The sequence below is a fragment of the Phaethon lepturus genome, unplaced genomic scaffold (genome assembly GCF_000687285.1).
Source record: "Phaethon lepturus isolate BGI_N335 unplaced genomic scaffold, ASM68728v1 scaffold2380, whole genome shotgun sequence".
In the NCBI taxonomy this organism is placed as follows: Eukaryota; Metazoa; Chordata; class Aves; order Phaethontiformes; family Phaethontidae; genus Phaethon; species Phaethon lepturus.
Window position 1 is genome coordinate 37,554 of NW_010512419.1, and position 16,933 is coordinate 54,486.

At 40.7% G+C, this 16,933-nt stretch overlaps 1 protein-coding gene across 1 annotated transcript in view; it reads right to left on the reverse strand.

Annotated features, from left to right (window-relative positions):
• REPS2 (RALBP1 associated Eps domain containing 2) overlaps positions 1 to 15,242 on the reverse strand; it is a gene marked incomplete at both ends in the record, with an annotated part of 51,689 nt that extends 36,447 nt beyond the window's left edge. The window contains 7 exons of the mRNA XM_010286755.1: positions 2,780 to 2,874; positions 4,798 to 4,940; positions 6,664 to 6,727; positions 8,591 to 8,729; positions 10,514 to 10,611; positions 13,445 to 13,568; positions 15,094 to 15,242. Coding sequence (XP_010285057.1) covers positions 2,780 to 2,874; positions 4,798 to 4,940; positions 6,664 to 6,727; positions 8,591 to 8,729; positions 10,514 to 10,611; positions 13,445 to 13,568; positions 15,094 to 15,242 — 812 coding nt within the window. The remainder of the gene's footprint in view (positions 1 to 2,779; positions 2,875 to 4,797; positions 4,941 to 6,663; positions 6,728 to 8,590; positions 8,730 to 10,513; positions 10,612 to 13,444; positions 13,569 to 15,093) is intronic.
• Positions 15,243 to 16,933: the final 1,691 nt, after the last annotated feature.

Genomic DNA, 16,933 nt, shown 5'->3' on the forward strand with positions numbered 1-16,933 from the left:
ATCTAAAAAGCAAAAAAACATACAATTTAATTGCCTAGGAAATCATCTCCTTCTAGATTTATCCTTACTCTGCACACACAATCAAGGACCCCAAACCAGAAGGGCCTGAAAACCACACATTTAGTAAGATTATAAAATTGTATTGGTTAGGTTATTGAAATGACATTTTATTTTTAAAAAACACAAGATGATTCTGATAGCAAGATTTCTGAGCTTTCTGAAATATATAACAGAACATTCTAATCTCACAGTCCCAAAGGCTGAGCTACTAAAGAGCAAACTTCCTCACAGCTCTGCAATACCCAAAGGCCACTTTGCATATCTGGGTAATCACTTCTGAAGCCAGTATCCTAACAAAAACAAGGGCTCCCTAGACCACAGAGATACTGAAGTAGATCCTGAAGTCAAGAAGTTACATAAACTGAAGGTTTTTAATTACATCTATAAAAGATACATAATTATACATTTATTTATATTTTAATATAATTTAATATTATCCCTCTATGTTTTTTTATATATGCATGTGTATTTGTATATGCACACGAAAACACAAGTGAAAAAGAGAAGCTGACAATCAGTGGTCTTGCCTACCGACAAAAAACCTTCTAAGAGATATGTGACAGCTTTTAAGCAGAAGACAAGTAATTCTCTCTAAAAGAGAGTATCTTAAGCTGATGTAGTGAGATAACTGAAATACTCAGTTGAGTCTTACTGCAGTCTGGAAATGGAGTTATGTATATATGTACGTACACACGCTGACATCAGCGAATGAGTTTTCAATGCAAATTGCTTTGAATTTTTGGTTTAAATTGCAAACCAATATGCATATATGGTAATGAGGAACACTCCCATGGGACTGTTGAGTTTTGCCACACAACCACACAATGAAGAAGTGCTAGCGCAGTGTGGCCTGTGACGCAATCTCGCAGCCCCCTGCGAGCCACCCTCCCAAAATAAGGTCATATGCAAGGGACAAAGCCATTCTGCTATGGTAAAGGTCCTGCCTACACTGCCAACGTACCAGCAGCCCGCACTACCAGCACAGTAGTGCTGCTTTCAAAATCCAGGACGACTGCTGTACTTCGGCAAAGCTGCTGTACAAACAGCAATGCCACACAGGGAGACCACATATATTTTGAGAGCTCCAGAAGACAAACGGGATGGTCAAAGCGTTGGCTGCAGCATTGCCCAAAGTGAACACTGCACTCTGTAGCAGCTTAGGAGTGGTACCAGTACTGAGCTGAATGCGATGGGGAGAACAGCTGGGTTCTGACCCAGTACAAGGCATAGGGAGGAAATAACTGGAGAACAGACATGCTGAGCTGCCGTGACATACCATTACTTTTTAACTTGGAAGCAGCATCAGAAAGGCCCATTCTTACAGTCAGTCAGAATCTGCCATTTGATTCACTACCTTAAATACTAAAGCCTGAAATCCCACAGCGTAGGAGCACAAGTCTTATGAGGAGCGGCTGAGGGCACTGGGATTGTTTAGTCTGGAGAAAAGGAGGCTGAGGGGAGACCTCATCGCTCTCTACAACTACCTAAAAGGGGGTTGTGGCGACGAGGGTGTTGGTCTCTTCTCCCAAGTAACTAGTGATAGGACAAGAGGAAATGGCCTCAAGTTGTGCCTGGGGAGGTTTAGATTGGATATTAGGAAAAACTTCTTCACCGAGAGAGTGGTCAAGCATTGGAACAGGCTGCCCAGGGAGGTGGTGGAGTCACCATCTCTGGAAGTATTCAAAAACCATGTGGCTGTGGTGCTTCAGGACATGGTTTAGGGGACATGGTGGCACTGGATTAATGGTTGGACTTGATGATCTTGAAGGTCCTTTCCAACCTTAGTGATTCTGTGATTCTGTATATATTTAGAGCTGCAATATTCAGGCACAACTCAGTGGCCATGGTAAGCTCAGCTTTACAGGATCTTTAAAGTTTCAGTTTTTAACCTCAGTGATAAACTCTTCTCCTTAATTTAGTTTTGCTTGCAACAGTCTTCCATTACAAGGCTGGTAGCTGTTGCGATAATGCTCCAATAGATCTCCAGTCTTCCCTCAAAACACTCTTCACAGCTCCTTACAATTACTACCTAGACCATTTGATGGTAGTTCCTTAGACTATGAAAAGGCTGGATATTAAAATGGAGACCAAATCACTTAGAACTATGCATGTCCCTACTATACAGAATCTGAGATAGTTTCAGCCTCCAAAGAAGCAAAGTACAAGGAATCAGCACAAGCCATTTTTCCTCTCATCATCAAAACTGGGGGAGCGAGTGTGGAAATGAAGCACTGTAAATGGAAGAAACCCTCAAGAGCTACACAGTCAGGACAAGGTCTGCACCTGAACATTGTCAACCAATTCAGATTCAGGACGTATTTCACCTGAGCACTATCCTTGTGCCACACTGCTCCTCCTGCAGCATGGGCTCTGCCCCTCATCACTGGCTCCCAACGCCAGAGGGCCAAACGCAGTCCTGCGGGACACGAACAGGTAAGGTGTATTTCTCTGCAGACTCAAAGATCGCACAAGGCTGGAGTCCCTCGATGACTACTGTGTACTCTGTTATGTGGGAATATCTTTTGAAAAGCCTGTCAGCCCTTCCCACACACTGAAGAAACTGCTGAGAGGGGTTTGAGATTGCTTAATGGGAAGCTTAGGGACTCCTGCAGTCCTCTCAAAGACTCACAGCTCTGCTGCCATGCATACCACAGTCATTGTGAAGCTGGCCTATTCCTCTGCACCCTGCAAGGTAACTACCCTGCTTAAACCTTCTCACCTCCGTCCGACTGAAGTCCCGAGTCTGCTGACCGCCTGGCAACGACTCAGAATAAGAATCAAATAGTGCACAGTCACGCATGGGCTTCAAAGAAGCTGCAGGGGAAAGAAAAAACAAGACGACATGCCAAGGCTTTGGTTAATACACCCTTCTTAAAAACCTGTTCCAGCATCATTTTGCCCTTCATTTCTATGTATCAGAACTGATCTATAAGCCACGGATGACAAACACCATGAAGAAAATCTTTCTATCTTTTATTTTGAGTAAGTCAATGTCATGAAAGGGATAGCATGTATAATTTATGTTGTAGAAATAATTGTGAAATTTGGGAGAAGTGATTCTCAGTAAACATTAACTGTCAAATAACAACCAAATAAACAGTAAGCATATGAGGCACTTGCTTACTTATAGAATCATAGAATCTTTGGGTTGAAAGGGTCCTTCATTTCAGCAGTTGATAAAACCAGGGGTCTATGCTTTCTTGTGATTCACGGTGTGACAGTGTGTTGAGATGTTCTGCTTTTTATTAACGCAAGTCTTTCAAAAGACAGATTTCTGAATCCTGACTAGGTAGCAGAACGAGTGTGAGACATTTTCAGACCCTCAAGCTAACCACAATTAGCATATCATGTGAGATATTTAGAGTGCCTATAGTAAACAATTAGTCCTTTCACCTCTTGGTTGCATGCAACACCATGAAACAATAATCACCTAAGAAAATGGTAAAGACCCCAGTGCTGAAAGGGAAAAATTAGGAAAAAAGAGGACTCCCAAGGAACAACCACAGCTTACCATGCTCTTCCTCCCTCTGACATAATGACTCCCTACTACTAAAGATAGTTATTTCCATTGCAGTTTTACCCAAAAAGGCTTAATGTGAATATACATCAACCATCAACAAAAACCCGCACTGTGCATGGAGGAGGTTACAAGCTAATTTATCATGAGAAGAGGTGTGAGAGTGGTGAACAAAGTGGTGGTCCTGGAGGGAAAAGGGTAGTTGTAATTATGACAAGGGAATGTAATTAGAGAGACTAAAAGTGGTGAAGACTTGGAAGTGAAGGTTTTACAGGAGCTTCTCCCTTTGGATATGAAGATAGTGGATTATAATAAACATGACTCCACCAGAAAATACTTCACAAATCTGATACAAGGTGAACATTTAATTTTCCTAACTGCAGCTTGATTTGCTCTTTTTCTGTCTTTTAATATATTCAGTGTCATCAAATTTAATGGAGATTTTATTAGGTCTTAAATATTATCCCTTAGCACTGTAATTATCATCTGTGATTAATCCTCCTTGCCCTAGAAAGTCATGCACATTTTTTAGATGGAACAGTATGTATTTCAATGTTCATTCATAATTAAGAGAGACATAACTGAAGAGAACAAATGAAAGGGCAGGTCTCTCACTGCACATTGTTACTGAGGTATATTATATTTTGGATTAATTCATCCTTGTGCTACACAAACAGTTGTAATCCTCCTGTCATTACTGCAAATTACTTACAGAAGAGTCTGTGGATTACATAAAATGAATTACAAAAAAATTCAACCTTTGATACAACCGGTAACTGCATCTAACAAAATGTGTTAGTATAGTAAGTTCTAAAGCAGTCCAGTATCATTTTCAACACATCTTCAAGAAACAGATGCTTGAGGGAAAAACCATCAAAAGAGTTAAAAATTGTATAAAACTTGTTGGATTATCTTTGCTACAGGTAATCACCTGCCACTTTAGCTATAATGACACCTGAAGCACACTGAAGCAAAGAGGCAGACATTAAGAGGCAGGTAACTGCTACACTTTGCATTGGTATTTTGTGCTTTTATACATTCCTCCTCCAGCAATCGCCTCGTAAGCACAATTAAAACCGTATATGTTAAAAAGCAACTGGAGATCCATTACGCAGTGTAGAACCCCGTCCCACCTTAAGGATGGAAAATGAAAGCTGTCTTACACGCACATTGGGTTCCTGAGGCAGCTACAGGAACATGACCTGCCGCAGGGACATTACCTGCTTGAAAGTATTCGGGCAGCAGCGTCTCCGGCAGTGTCTCCGGCAGCTGGTAACCATTCTTCCTCGCAACCACGAGGTGGAAAGCAGCACAAAACTCCGGGAGCGTCAGCGCCCCATCGCAATCCACATCACTCAGCTCCCTGTGGATACAACAGGCACACGTTTTCCAAGCCGTTACCTCAGGGAAACATACGTGTGCATGGGGGAGACAGAAATGCAACTCTTGAGAAGGGATATTTTAACACAAGACAAGCATCTCTGTCATTTGCACTTGATCCTAACTTGTGCATTTGTCTTGGGGAAGACAAAGCAAGTTAATTTTCGAATACTGAATTGTCCCTTTTTTCTTTTTTAATAAAGTACTTTTTTTGTTATACATCATACCATACAATATGATGGTACGTCTATATTATAACATGAAATACATATCCTGTACTTCCAAGGGTAAAATTAACTTTCCAATGGTTGGAAGCACTTTTGGCCAATCCATGCAGAATCTTGAAACAGTTCAAGCAGAAAAAGTTAAAAATGGACTTCAGCAATGGTTACGTAGCACCATTGCCTAGCTTCAAGAAAAGAGCTAAATTAATGCTCTTGACAAGTTTAAATGTTATTGTTAACTTCTCACTAAAGCAGTTCTCTCTTTAATTCTAGGATGCTTTTCAAACACTAAAACTGGACTTCAGAAATTAAAAAATTCAATTTTATAAATTAACTCTTTGCAAGAATTGAGTAGTATTTCATCATGAGCACATGGACCAAAACAAATAAACATATAACTGCCTACTCTTTGAAAGCAATGAGCATTTTTCAAGCTGTTGAGGTTATAGTGATAGACAAACATCCCATGTGCTTAACACAGCAACACAACCTGGTAAATCACATCATCACAAAATTATAATTATCTACTAGAAAGGAATACTTTTAAATTCTGCAGAGGACAACTTCTGTCAGCAATAGAAATAAAATGTGTTTTGTTAACATATTGGGTTAATCCATTCTTCTTAAGTAACCTTAAATTTAAATTCCAATATTCACTTCCCCCAACACTATGTTTCTTCAGTTGTTTGTTTGTTTTTTTGTTTTTTTGGGTTTTGTTTTTTTTTTTCACAACTGACAATCTGCTTTGAAAAGATTCCAGATATATTTGACCCCGACAGATGTTTAGGCTCTTGCAAGCTTTTCTTCTCATGTCTCTTCATAAAAGCATATATAAAAGTAAAACCTCTATCAGCATTTCTGATCAATGTTTAAAACTGTTTGTTCTTCCTATCTGAGATGCAAGGATGAGACTGAATTACAAAGCACCATGCTGTTGATGAAAATGTAATAGAAACCTTGTCAAATTTTATCATGTACAGTTCCATGCACAGTTGTTTCTAAGTAAGCTTATTAAAAGTGAGTGTACCGGTTCATTAGAAAAGCACTGATGAATTATGTAGTTGTACTTCCTAAAAATGAGGCATTAATTAGGCCTCCTCTGACAAAACACAGCCAGAAACATGAAACCAACAACACATCTGAAACATTCCAGAGGTGCTTCTCCTCTGTGTCATTTAATGAAAAATGTCAGTTCGTTGAGCTAATGATGCTGCTTACAATATACTTAAGAACAGCTCTCAGTTATATCACTGTTCAAACCTTCCCAGTCCTGCTGTGTAGGCGAACAACTCTCCAGAAAACAAGCATGTCAGGAAGATCAATGAGCACCCTGCTGCTTGGGCTTGAAAGTGATTCTGGAGATAAAAGCAATAATTGTAAGTGAAGACACTTTTCAAAATTTTACAAGAACTCTTGAATTAAAGCATCTTTTTAAAAAAAACAGGATACACGTCCCCAACACCACACCGTTACAGTACTTACCAGATGTGAGAAAGCTCTGGGATGGGCAGCTTTGATTTTGTGAAGAAATTCTTTGCCACAGAACCTGTTGGGAAACCATGCCTTATCAACCATGGGAAATTAATTCTCCCATTATTTACCTTTGGCCAGGGCTGCTGTGCCAGAAGCAGCTGGTTACTTTGCATACGAGAGGCGCTCAGATTAACTGGATGCTGATATAGCTGTTGGACCATTTGTCTCTTTGTGAATAAGTGACAGAGAAAGCCAGACAGAGCTGTTGACCTCATTTCCCTGTTCCCTCCATATGGGAAAAATAAATAAAAGAAACCATGCTTCAGGACTAGTGATTCTAACCAGCATAATTAGTATGTCACCAATGATGAAATAGCAGACACAAACGGCTCTGCTTCCCCCAGAAGCCATGTGTGTGGCAGTACAGAGCTGTAGCGTCTGCACTGCTGTCCCAAGATGCCGCTTCAACCATGACTGTTCGCTGCAGTGGCTCAAATGTTACGAAAAAAAAGAAAAAACCCAGGAGATTCAGATAGCACACAGCCACTGGCCTGCTGCAGGCATCCTCACTCCCTCTGCCACAGCAGCCCTTCCCACTCTTCTCCTAGCTAGTAAATCCATTATTTCACTATCCCATACACACAGACTTATGTAACTGGGGCAGGTCCAAGAGTCACCTAGCAGCATGTCCTCTCCAACCCTGGATGCCAAGAGGACTATGTGACCATGACAAAGCTATGTAACAGTAATGTACCTCCAACCTCTGACTACCTATGATTCAGGAACCTTCTCAACCAGGGGTAGCACTTAAAGATTCAATAACTTCTGACAGATTTTTCAATCACAGATTTCTCAAAAACCTTCTTAAACGTGGACAAACCTCTAGCATCTGTATCACTCTGCAGCAAGGATTTCTACAGCTTAATTTTCTTAGGATGTTGTGGAAGTTCAAATTTATCATTTATAAACTTTATAAATTCATAAATAAATTTATAATGTATAAAATTTATAGATTTTGGATGTGCAAGGACTGCCCGAGAATCTTGCTCAACATAAAGGAAAATGCACAGCTACCTGAGAGGCTGTATATGCATATATACACACGTACACATTTACAGACATATAAAGGTCTGCGAGGAAATACAACGTTGTTGAAGAACCATTTTCTCTTTCAAGCAAATTATATGAAGGAGACTTAACTGAGGCAAAGAACTGCTGAAGCACTAACTTCTGTCAGCAGCAGGTAATTTATTTAAACTTTTGGCTGGGTCCAAGCCTCCTGAACCCCACTACTACAGCAGAGCTCAGTAAAAACACCTCAGTTTAAAACCTGTGATGTTTTTCTTGCCAGACCAACCATCTGTACCTGCAGTGACTCCTCTCACAAGCAGCCTGATTCTCCTATCAGAATGGAAATGCAATTTCAACACGCTGCTAGCAACACTTTTACCATGTGTGTGCTCTCCAGTATTTGCTTTTAATCACCTAAAGGTCAAAATCTCAGCCCCCTCAAAGCCATAAACACTCAGGCTTGACCACACAGGACAGTTAACTGTACGCTTCACTTTCATTACATGGACGCTGCCACATTTCTGCTGGGAAAGCAAGCACAAGTCTGAAGAATTTTTCAGCTGAATATACACTGCAGGTGTGAACCACAAATACAGTCCCTCAGAGTGAGAGCTCATTTTCATTTTTACTGAATGCCAACACCTCTCTTTCAGATGTAACTATTTTCCTAAAATCAGGATATTTAGGAAAAAACATAATACCCACAATACTGGTTTGCTCTTTGAGTTGTCTGCCTTTAAAAAGAAGACGTGATCAACCCTTTCTCATACACTCACTCCACAGAGGAAAAACAATTAATTTATCTACTTTACACTTCTCAGCCAGGCCCCTCTACTCAACATGCACATTGCTGGGTAAAACCCACCTGAAATAAAGGAGTTCAGGTCAGGCTGCAGGGACCTGAACTGGTTGATGTAGTAGTCTCGCTGCTCCTCTGTTATCCTCCAAGGGTCATCCGAGTAGTGAGCGCTGCTGTCCTGCTGCTCCCGCTCCACTGAAAGAGACTGAAGGGAGGGACATTGGCATCGGCCACAGGCGGGGGCCAGAAGGACCAAGTGGGGCCCTGGTAACCTCAAGAAACCAGATTCACTCTCTTCTATTAGCAGACACGTAGTACTTTAAAAAGGTGAGAAGCAGAAATGGCCACGTTGATTACCATCCCACTACTTCTCTGTTAAAGCTGAAGCTAATATTAGGTATCTTTACCCAAGCAATTAAAGGAAGTTTTACATGACCAAAGCTGAAAGAATACTGCTGGCCGCAAAAAGGAAAGCCCAAGACATACTTCAGTACCTCTGGATCTGTTTTGGCTGTTCATTTTGGCTGCCACTGCATTACAAGCCTGAACTGCACACTGTACACCTGAAACGGATGGAACCAGTAAAGGACCTAAAGCTGTATTTATACAGCATGGTGCATGAAAAGTTTAGCTCTGCTAAGAAACTATGTGTTTAGTCTAGGAGTGTTGCTGTAACTATGAGCTATATTGCTTCTGGACCCTCAGCTCACGCAAGTAACTCGGCACACATTACGCTGAGCCAGGGAGACATGCAAAGCCCTAAGAGACCTCCTTGACCCTCTGTCACTTTTCATGGTTTAGGTAAAAATTCTCCTGCAGGAAAAAAAATATTCTGGAGGAGAAGGACATTTTATCCATTTATATCTTTGGTTTCTGATTGACTTGTTTAAGGAAGGTCTTATGTTTGGTAGGTTGGGTTGGTGGTGTCTAGAAAAGGGCTGTCGGTACAATTATTGTCTCTGTTAAACTGGAACAACTTAGTATTTAAGATGCTTTAGGCCTGGATGACAACACTCTTAAAGAGGGAGGGCAAGACTGAACAATAACCAGGCTCCAACCAGCTCCACAAACCTTTCTCTGACATACCTGTCCATTTCCTAGAGAACCAAACACAACACACTGATTCTGAAATACATCAAAAATCCCTGAAACAGGCAACGTCATAAAGCTGTAAATTAATTTTCATTTCAAAGTGCTGAACAAATGCACCCAATTTCCTTTCAAGTTAACACAAATTATGTGACACTACCTGTAGATCTTTTCCTGAGGCTCAGGTGACATTCTGTTATGGGTGTGGGGTGCTAAGCATCAGGGAAAAGGTACAGAGTCTCTGGGACTTACTTACTTAGGTAAAGTTCCCCTTTTTGAGAGCTTTGTCCTTCCTTAGGGCAAACTACCTGTTTGCATAATAAGTGCACAGCAGCCACACTGGAACATCAGAAAGATTTGCTTTTGCAACCAGCAGGAAAACACAGGACCCATCTCATAAAAGCAAACAAATGCCCAGAAATTCATTTATTCTGTTTGGCATGTGATTTAACCAACTGGGGTGAAAAAAAAGAATATGCAGAATATTAGGCCATAAACTCTGTGCATGTGTTAAAGATGGCATTCTGAATCAAGCAGAAATCTCTCTAAAACCTTATATACTTTAAATGAAAATGTTTTACTTTTGCTAAGATAGCCTCAATTTTTTTTTTTTTTGAACTGAAGATTCTCAGTCTAATTTTCCTACATATACTATTTGGTCTTTCTCATTCTACTCAGCTTCAGCAATTTAATTAATTGGATTATTTATTTTCATTTCTCCTTCCCATCAGTTGTTTTTTTCTTTTTTATGTACTAAAAAAGCATGCTTCAGCCTTTAGTTTAAAAACCACCATGAAGAACACTTTTTACTTTTGAAGCGAGAATTCTTCTGCCTTTTTTTTTTTAATTCTCTATTGTTTTATTAGTAGTACTACTAAAGAAAAACATGCAATCAATTACCCGATTAAGAGTTGAACAGGCGAGTGCAGGTTTGACTCCATAATTCCCCGATGATGGTCCATCTTGCTGTTGAGTAGTGTGTCTCGCTTCATAAGGAGCTACAGACATTTAAAGTAAAGTATATAAATGAAAGGATAATCAAAAAGATTCTACTAGGCTAAAGGAAATCATTAAATACCACAAGGTCAAGAATCAAACTTGTGAACCTACTATCACAGTATCAAAGTCCACTTTGTCAAGCACCAATCAAGTGAACCTAGTATCACAGTAGCAAAGCCCATTTTGTCTTCTGCAACAAATTCCAGCCACGTACTTGTCTTTCACATTACATCATTCTTCTTCAGACATTACTGATAGAAACTGTCAGTTATATGTTACTAGATAACAAAAATCATTGTTCATCATGTTGAGATATATATTTATATAGCCTGTTTACATATTTATAGAATTTATGTACTTATAGCTATATATAGTAAAAGAATGCATTACAAGTAAGAAGAAATAATTCAACTGAGCTGCAAAAAAAATGCTTTGACAATGATATAAAAAAATAAATCACTAATTTTCCATATACTCTTCTTCCCCTTCCCTAATCTCTGTTGAAAATCAAAATGCATAACTCACTGTTTCACATTATTTGGTGTAAAGTTAGTAAAGAAAAGTAATAACTACTACTTCTTTTGCAAAAATAAGTCACTTACATTCCACTGCAGCAAATATAGTAAGCAGTGACATAACAGCACGTTTGAGAACAATGTTTTAAAAATAGGCCAAGTATGCAAACACAAAGGCAACTCACTTGCAAACCCTTCCAGAACTGAGAACTGCTGCTGCCAGCCTTTTTAAAATGTAACACTACAAATACAGTCTGCATTAGATATACAGAACTTAAAAGACTCTTGATGAAAAGTAAGACCAAGAAATCTTAAAACTTTTGAGTTCAGGAAGACCTTAAAAATTATACTCCTAACCCCCTTCCTTTCCTAAGTACTCTTATCCTGCATTGGTATCTATTTTTATTCCTGTACAAGTAACTTCTAATTTCAGAAAAAAGGAAAAAAAAAAAACAACACAGGAAGGAAGTTGGGAAATACACAGAAGCCCTTGGAGAGAAAACTTAAGCACAAGGCCACTCTGCTATGTGTTTGCTAGCAAGAAAAACTTCCAAAACTATCAAGGAGAAATGAGTATATGGCTGCCCTTGACAACACGCTGTCCAGTCTCAGGGTCAGACGTGCAGTACAGAAGAGCCCACCCAGCTCAGTGCCGGGGCGCTAGCCCCTCCTGCGCCTACGCTAGCGCAGCAGCCTTCAGACCTACCCTTTCGAGTGCTCTTCAGAAAACTGGAAGGTTCCTTATCTTAAAGGCTGGGAAGAACCAGGAGGTCACCTAGTCTGGCACTTGGTACAGCACCGCGCCATAAAATGTTACCCGCTTACTGCCACTGAGAACACACTTGGCTGAGGTACCCCCAGTGGGATTAAAATAGGAGAGATTCCCTTTCTGGAAAACAGAAGAAATTCCCTTTCTGGAAAAAGAAACATAGTCTTCCTCACCTTTAGGATTTTATCACCTTGAAAATTCACGCAGTTGAATAATTAATTGTAGAACACATTGACAGCTGGTTTGGACACTGCTGCCTCTACTCACCTTGCACAGCCGCTCACTCCATGAGAAATTTCACTGGCTATGACTGCAACCAAATTCAGAGGGAAAAAAGAACACTCAAAATACCCCCCCTAAAGCACTGACAGATCTGGGACAGAGTCCCAGAAAACAGCAGAGCACACAACAGGTAACACAGTCGGCTGGTCCCAACAGCCACCTCCTGCCCAGCTCTTCAGGGTGTGGGCTATTGGCCACATCTTCCTCTCTGGAGTAGAACATAAGTCGTACCAGAAGACAACCTCACTAATGTTGCTTATTTCAGAAGTCAATCATCACTGTTTTGATCAGTTATGTCAAGGGTAGGGTGGGTAAAAATCCCATCTCTGAACAAACAGCAGTTTACCTAAGTGGCAAATGAATGCCCGTGACTCAGTACTGGTATGATTTTCACATGAAGGCCACCTGATAGTGTTAAACACATTCTTATCACAGCTGTAGTGAGTTTCAAAATGTTGTAATACCTCTGTTTTTTCACTCATTTGTAAATGACGACAACAGCTAAAGGACTAGCATGCGCCACTCCTCACTGCAAACACGCTGAGAGCAGGAGGGATGACAGAGGGATGGTATACACCAGTGCCTACCACTGCCATCATCTTGGTCACCAGATGTTGCAATTAGGAGAACACAGGCAACTTACTATTAACAAGAGCTTGTAAAGCCTTAGTAAAATTGGCTTCTGCCCCACTATGCTCTTACTAAAATCAGAATGTTTTGCTACCCACTCTAACAGCAGTGAGATTAAGGACAGAACGTCTATGTAGTGCCTTATTTTTGTCTGTTTTGCATAAGTTACATTGTGGGACTGTTTTTATATTCATGTCCTATTGTTATTTCCATTACGAAACCAGAGATGATATTATCCTTTCCTGCAAAGGAAGGTTCACTGCCAATCTTAAAAACTAATATAGCAACTACTGAAATCAAGAGTAGGCTTTTTTTCCTCTCTAACGAAACTGAAAGCATCATGTACTCTGAAAATACTCACAAACACTGTCACATACTGCACATAGTCTTGTCAGAGATTAGGTATTAGCGTCCACCTGTGAGAGGTAACACATAAATCTAACTAATTTACCAGAAAGTGAACAGGATTTAACAATCCAAATAAAATTAGATGATTGAATCATTTTCCAAAATACAGGTCTAAATAAACACTAAAATCATTAGGCTGATTGTCAGCTGCATTTGAAATCTGGATGCTTCTGAGAAGGAAAAAAAAAATAATTGACTACAATGTGCACATCCCAATTTTTATCCTACCTCCATGCTGCTGCTCCAGCCCACTTCTTGATTTACCATATCCATAACTTAAGGGTATTCTCTGGTAAGTAGATGGAGAAGCAGGAGGTGAGCAGATTGGAGACATCGGTGGAGACTTGGGTTCCTATTTCAAAAACACACCAACACAAAATAGAACCCTGAGATGACAGCAAAACAATGAAGTAATCCTGCATGGTAATCTGAGCACATACAGCATGATGGCCCAAGAAAAGGCAAACGCTGTAGTGCCCCAAGGTCATTGATTTCCAAGAAAAGGCTCCTTAAAAAACAAGAGGTGGTAAAGACAGAATTTGGTATTGAGCCTTCTAGGGGTAAAGCATGGCAATGCCATAGCAAAGTTTGACAATGAACAGCTTAAGGTATTTTACTTCCAAAATATGCCTGAAGAAGTGTATATAGAATGCTTAATGTGAGTGGGTATCTTTGAATTTACATAACACATTTAGCTAGGGTGAGTGCATTCTTTGTGGGAGACCCTTTTTCACATAAAACACTTACAAAAAATTAAAATAAATCTCCAAATTGCTATTTTAAGCACTCATTGGATCTGTAGGTGTTACTGGGTACCTACCCTACAGCACTCTCTTCACCTTGACTTACAGATTGTTTAAGAAGAGGATGTGATCCTGAAACAGTTTACTGCGTAAAAAGAAAAATACCACAGATGATAACCTAGATGGAGCCAGGGGTTTGAGGTCAGCATTCTACTTCAGTGTCAGTACACACAGGCAGATAGGAATACATGCTCTTCTTCCTCATCCTGTTATTCCACTCGTGTACCTTGTCATCAGCTCATTTCTGTTGGTTGACCTCAAGCTGGGAACGCCGTTACTCATGCCAACACACTGTGTGATAAATGTGCGCACACGCTATGGGAAGATAAAGCACCTGCCATCAGGCATTTACAACGTGACCTGATACGGTACCAGAAGAGAAGGTGTCAGGCCTGGGGAAGATTATGAAAATCAAGGTTGTGCTGTGAAGCCACCTGTATCTGAGTAAGCACTCTCAACTCTCCTAACCACAGTTAATACAAATCTCCCTTAGACAGCTTTATTAAACTGGCAACTCAGAACAGGAGGCACTGGGGTGATGTTTCACTGAGGACAAAAGAAAAGCAGATTTCTTCTGGACTACTCCTGGGTGCGGGGTAGGAATGGAAGAAAACCTGGTGGCCTCATCCCACCCAGAAATAGTGGCTCATGACTCAACACATCCTCTCCAACTGAATATTCCTGTAGTGACTAAGGATTGTACTGGCCATGGGAAATCGATCGCTTCCCTGTTCTGTTTCACAGACAGATTTCTATTTGCTGCTCCTCCCCTAGTCCTCTCCAAGAAACAGCACTGGACTAAGGAGGAGGACAACACTGAAAGAACTTATACAGAATATTATAGGGCTGGCAGCTTTATACAAGCTCATACAAAGAAATTCCCTTCAGGGATGCAACTGGGATGCATCAAAATCAGAGTACAGGCCCACTAGGGATTATTTGCACACCAGGAGTTCATTCCCTGTCTAGCACTGCAAAACTGAGTAAACCCACATGAGCGTAATCATTTATGGGACTGAACCCAAAAGGAGGATGCATAACAAAATACTGGCCTGAAGGACAGGGGCCTGTTACCTGTTTGTCCCCTTCATCTGTTCTCTTGTAGGAGTTTTTTTCCAAAGTTGCATGTGGAACCTGAAGTTTAACTCCATGGAGTTCTGCTGGAGTCCCATAACGTACTTCACTGTCATTTTTCAGCGCCATAAACCGTGGCAGAGGTAATTCTTTATTAAAAAAGAGAAAAATTCAATTGAAACTACAGACCATTAAAAGTACTTTAAGCAGTATCATCTTGTAAAAACAATGAAAAGTTTATCTATAAAGGAGTACTATTTATATTTTGTGACATTTATAAGTGTGGAATTTGTGATTATTTCATGTCTTAACAAAAATGTGAATGTTACACATTCACTAACTTAATACATAATCTCTCCATGCAAATAAAAAGAAATAAGCCTTGTGCATGTTATTAAAGCAAGTGGCAAACTCGTTTCCTGCCTTCAAAACGTCTGTCATGAAAAGAATGGTTTCACACAGAAACTATGGGACTGATGAATTAATCAGTCAGGATCACAGTATTCTCAACGCTGCCATCATAAAAGGAACAAATTAAAAATGCTGCAGTTCAGAGATCATGCCAAGGCCTGGTGAGACGACCGTGTCAAAAGGTCCCATGACATGTCTGCTCTGCAGAGCATAAGAGTGACATTTCGTCACTCTTTAAGATGGTTCACAATTATTTTGAAGACATTTATTTTTGTGCACAGTCACCCTGAAAGATCAATACAACTAAAATTAACAGAATGCTCAAAACTGAGGAAAGCCATATATCACCTCTGTAATCATTTACACCTACAGCTACCACCAGGAAGAAAAAGAAATCAATTGGAGTTTGGTACCTGTTACTCACACAAATCTAAAGGCACTCATACATTTCAAGAGAAAATGCAATTAACACTGGAAGCATTTCAGTAAGTAAGTAGGATATCAATACAAGGACTGCGAGTGCCCTTTTTCACTCAAATTTGTGGATTATTTGCAGATGCTGGACTTCTAGAACACACACACACAGTAAATCTCAGTTCAGGTTTCTAATTTCATTTGTTCGGTTTTGGTGGTTTTTTTTCAAATTAACATCCTTAAAAAGGTCCGCAATGCAAGACAGAGTGCACAAGCTGTCGATAAGGACAACTGCCGGACAAAGCCAGTCTGCCCCGCTTCACCCCTGGTTTAAACTCCCCGGCCAGCAAGGCACCAAACCCAACCACGCTAGCTGCATCCATTCCCCTCCACTTGGTCGGGAGCTCTGCACCGCAGGAGCTCGGCTCACACAGGTCTGCACATGCTTGCCAGCCCAGCTTGCCCCCCAGGACAGGGTAGACCTGGGAAGCCCTTCCCTGTCCCTTGTAACGTGGGTTAATTTTACATTTCATAGAATCGTAAAACAATTTGGGTTGGAAGGGACCTTTAAAGGTCATCTAGTCCAACCCCCTGCAATGAGCAGGGACATCAGAAATAGTGTGGTCAGCAGGACTAGGGAAGTGATCATGCCCCTGTACTCGGCACTGGTGAGGCCGCACCTTGAATACTGTGTTCAATTTTGGGCCCCTCACTACAAGAAGGACATTGAGTTGCTAGAGTGTATCCAGAGAAGGGCAATGAAGCTGATGAGGGGTCTGGAGAACAAGTCTTCTGAGGAGCGGCTGAGGGAACTGGGCTTGTTCAGTCTGGAGAAGAGGAGGCTGAGAGGAGACCTTATCGCTCTCTACAACTACCTGAAAGCGGTTGTGGCAAGGTTGGTGTTGGTCTCTTCTCCCAAGTAACTAGTGATAGGACAAGAGGAAATGGCCTCAAGTTGTGCCAGGGGAGGCTTAGACTAGACAGTAGGAAAAATGTCTTTACTGAGAGAGTGGTC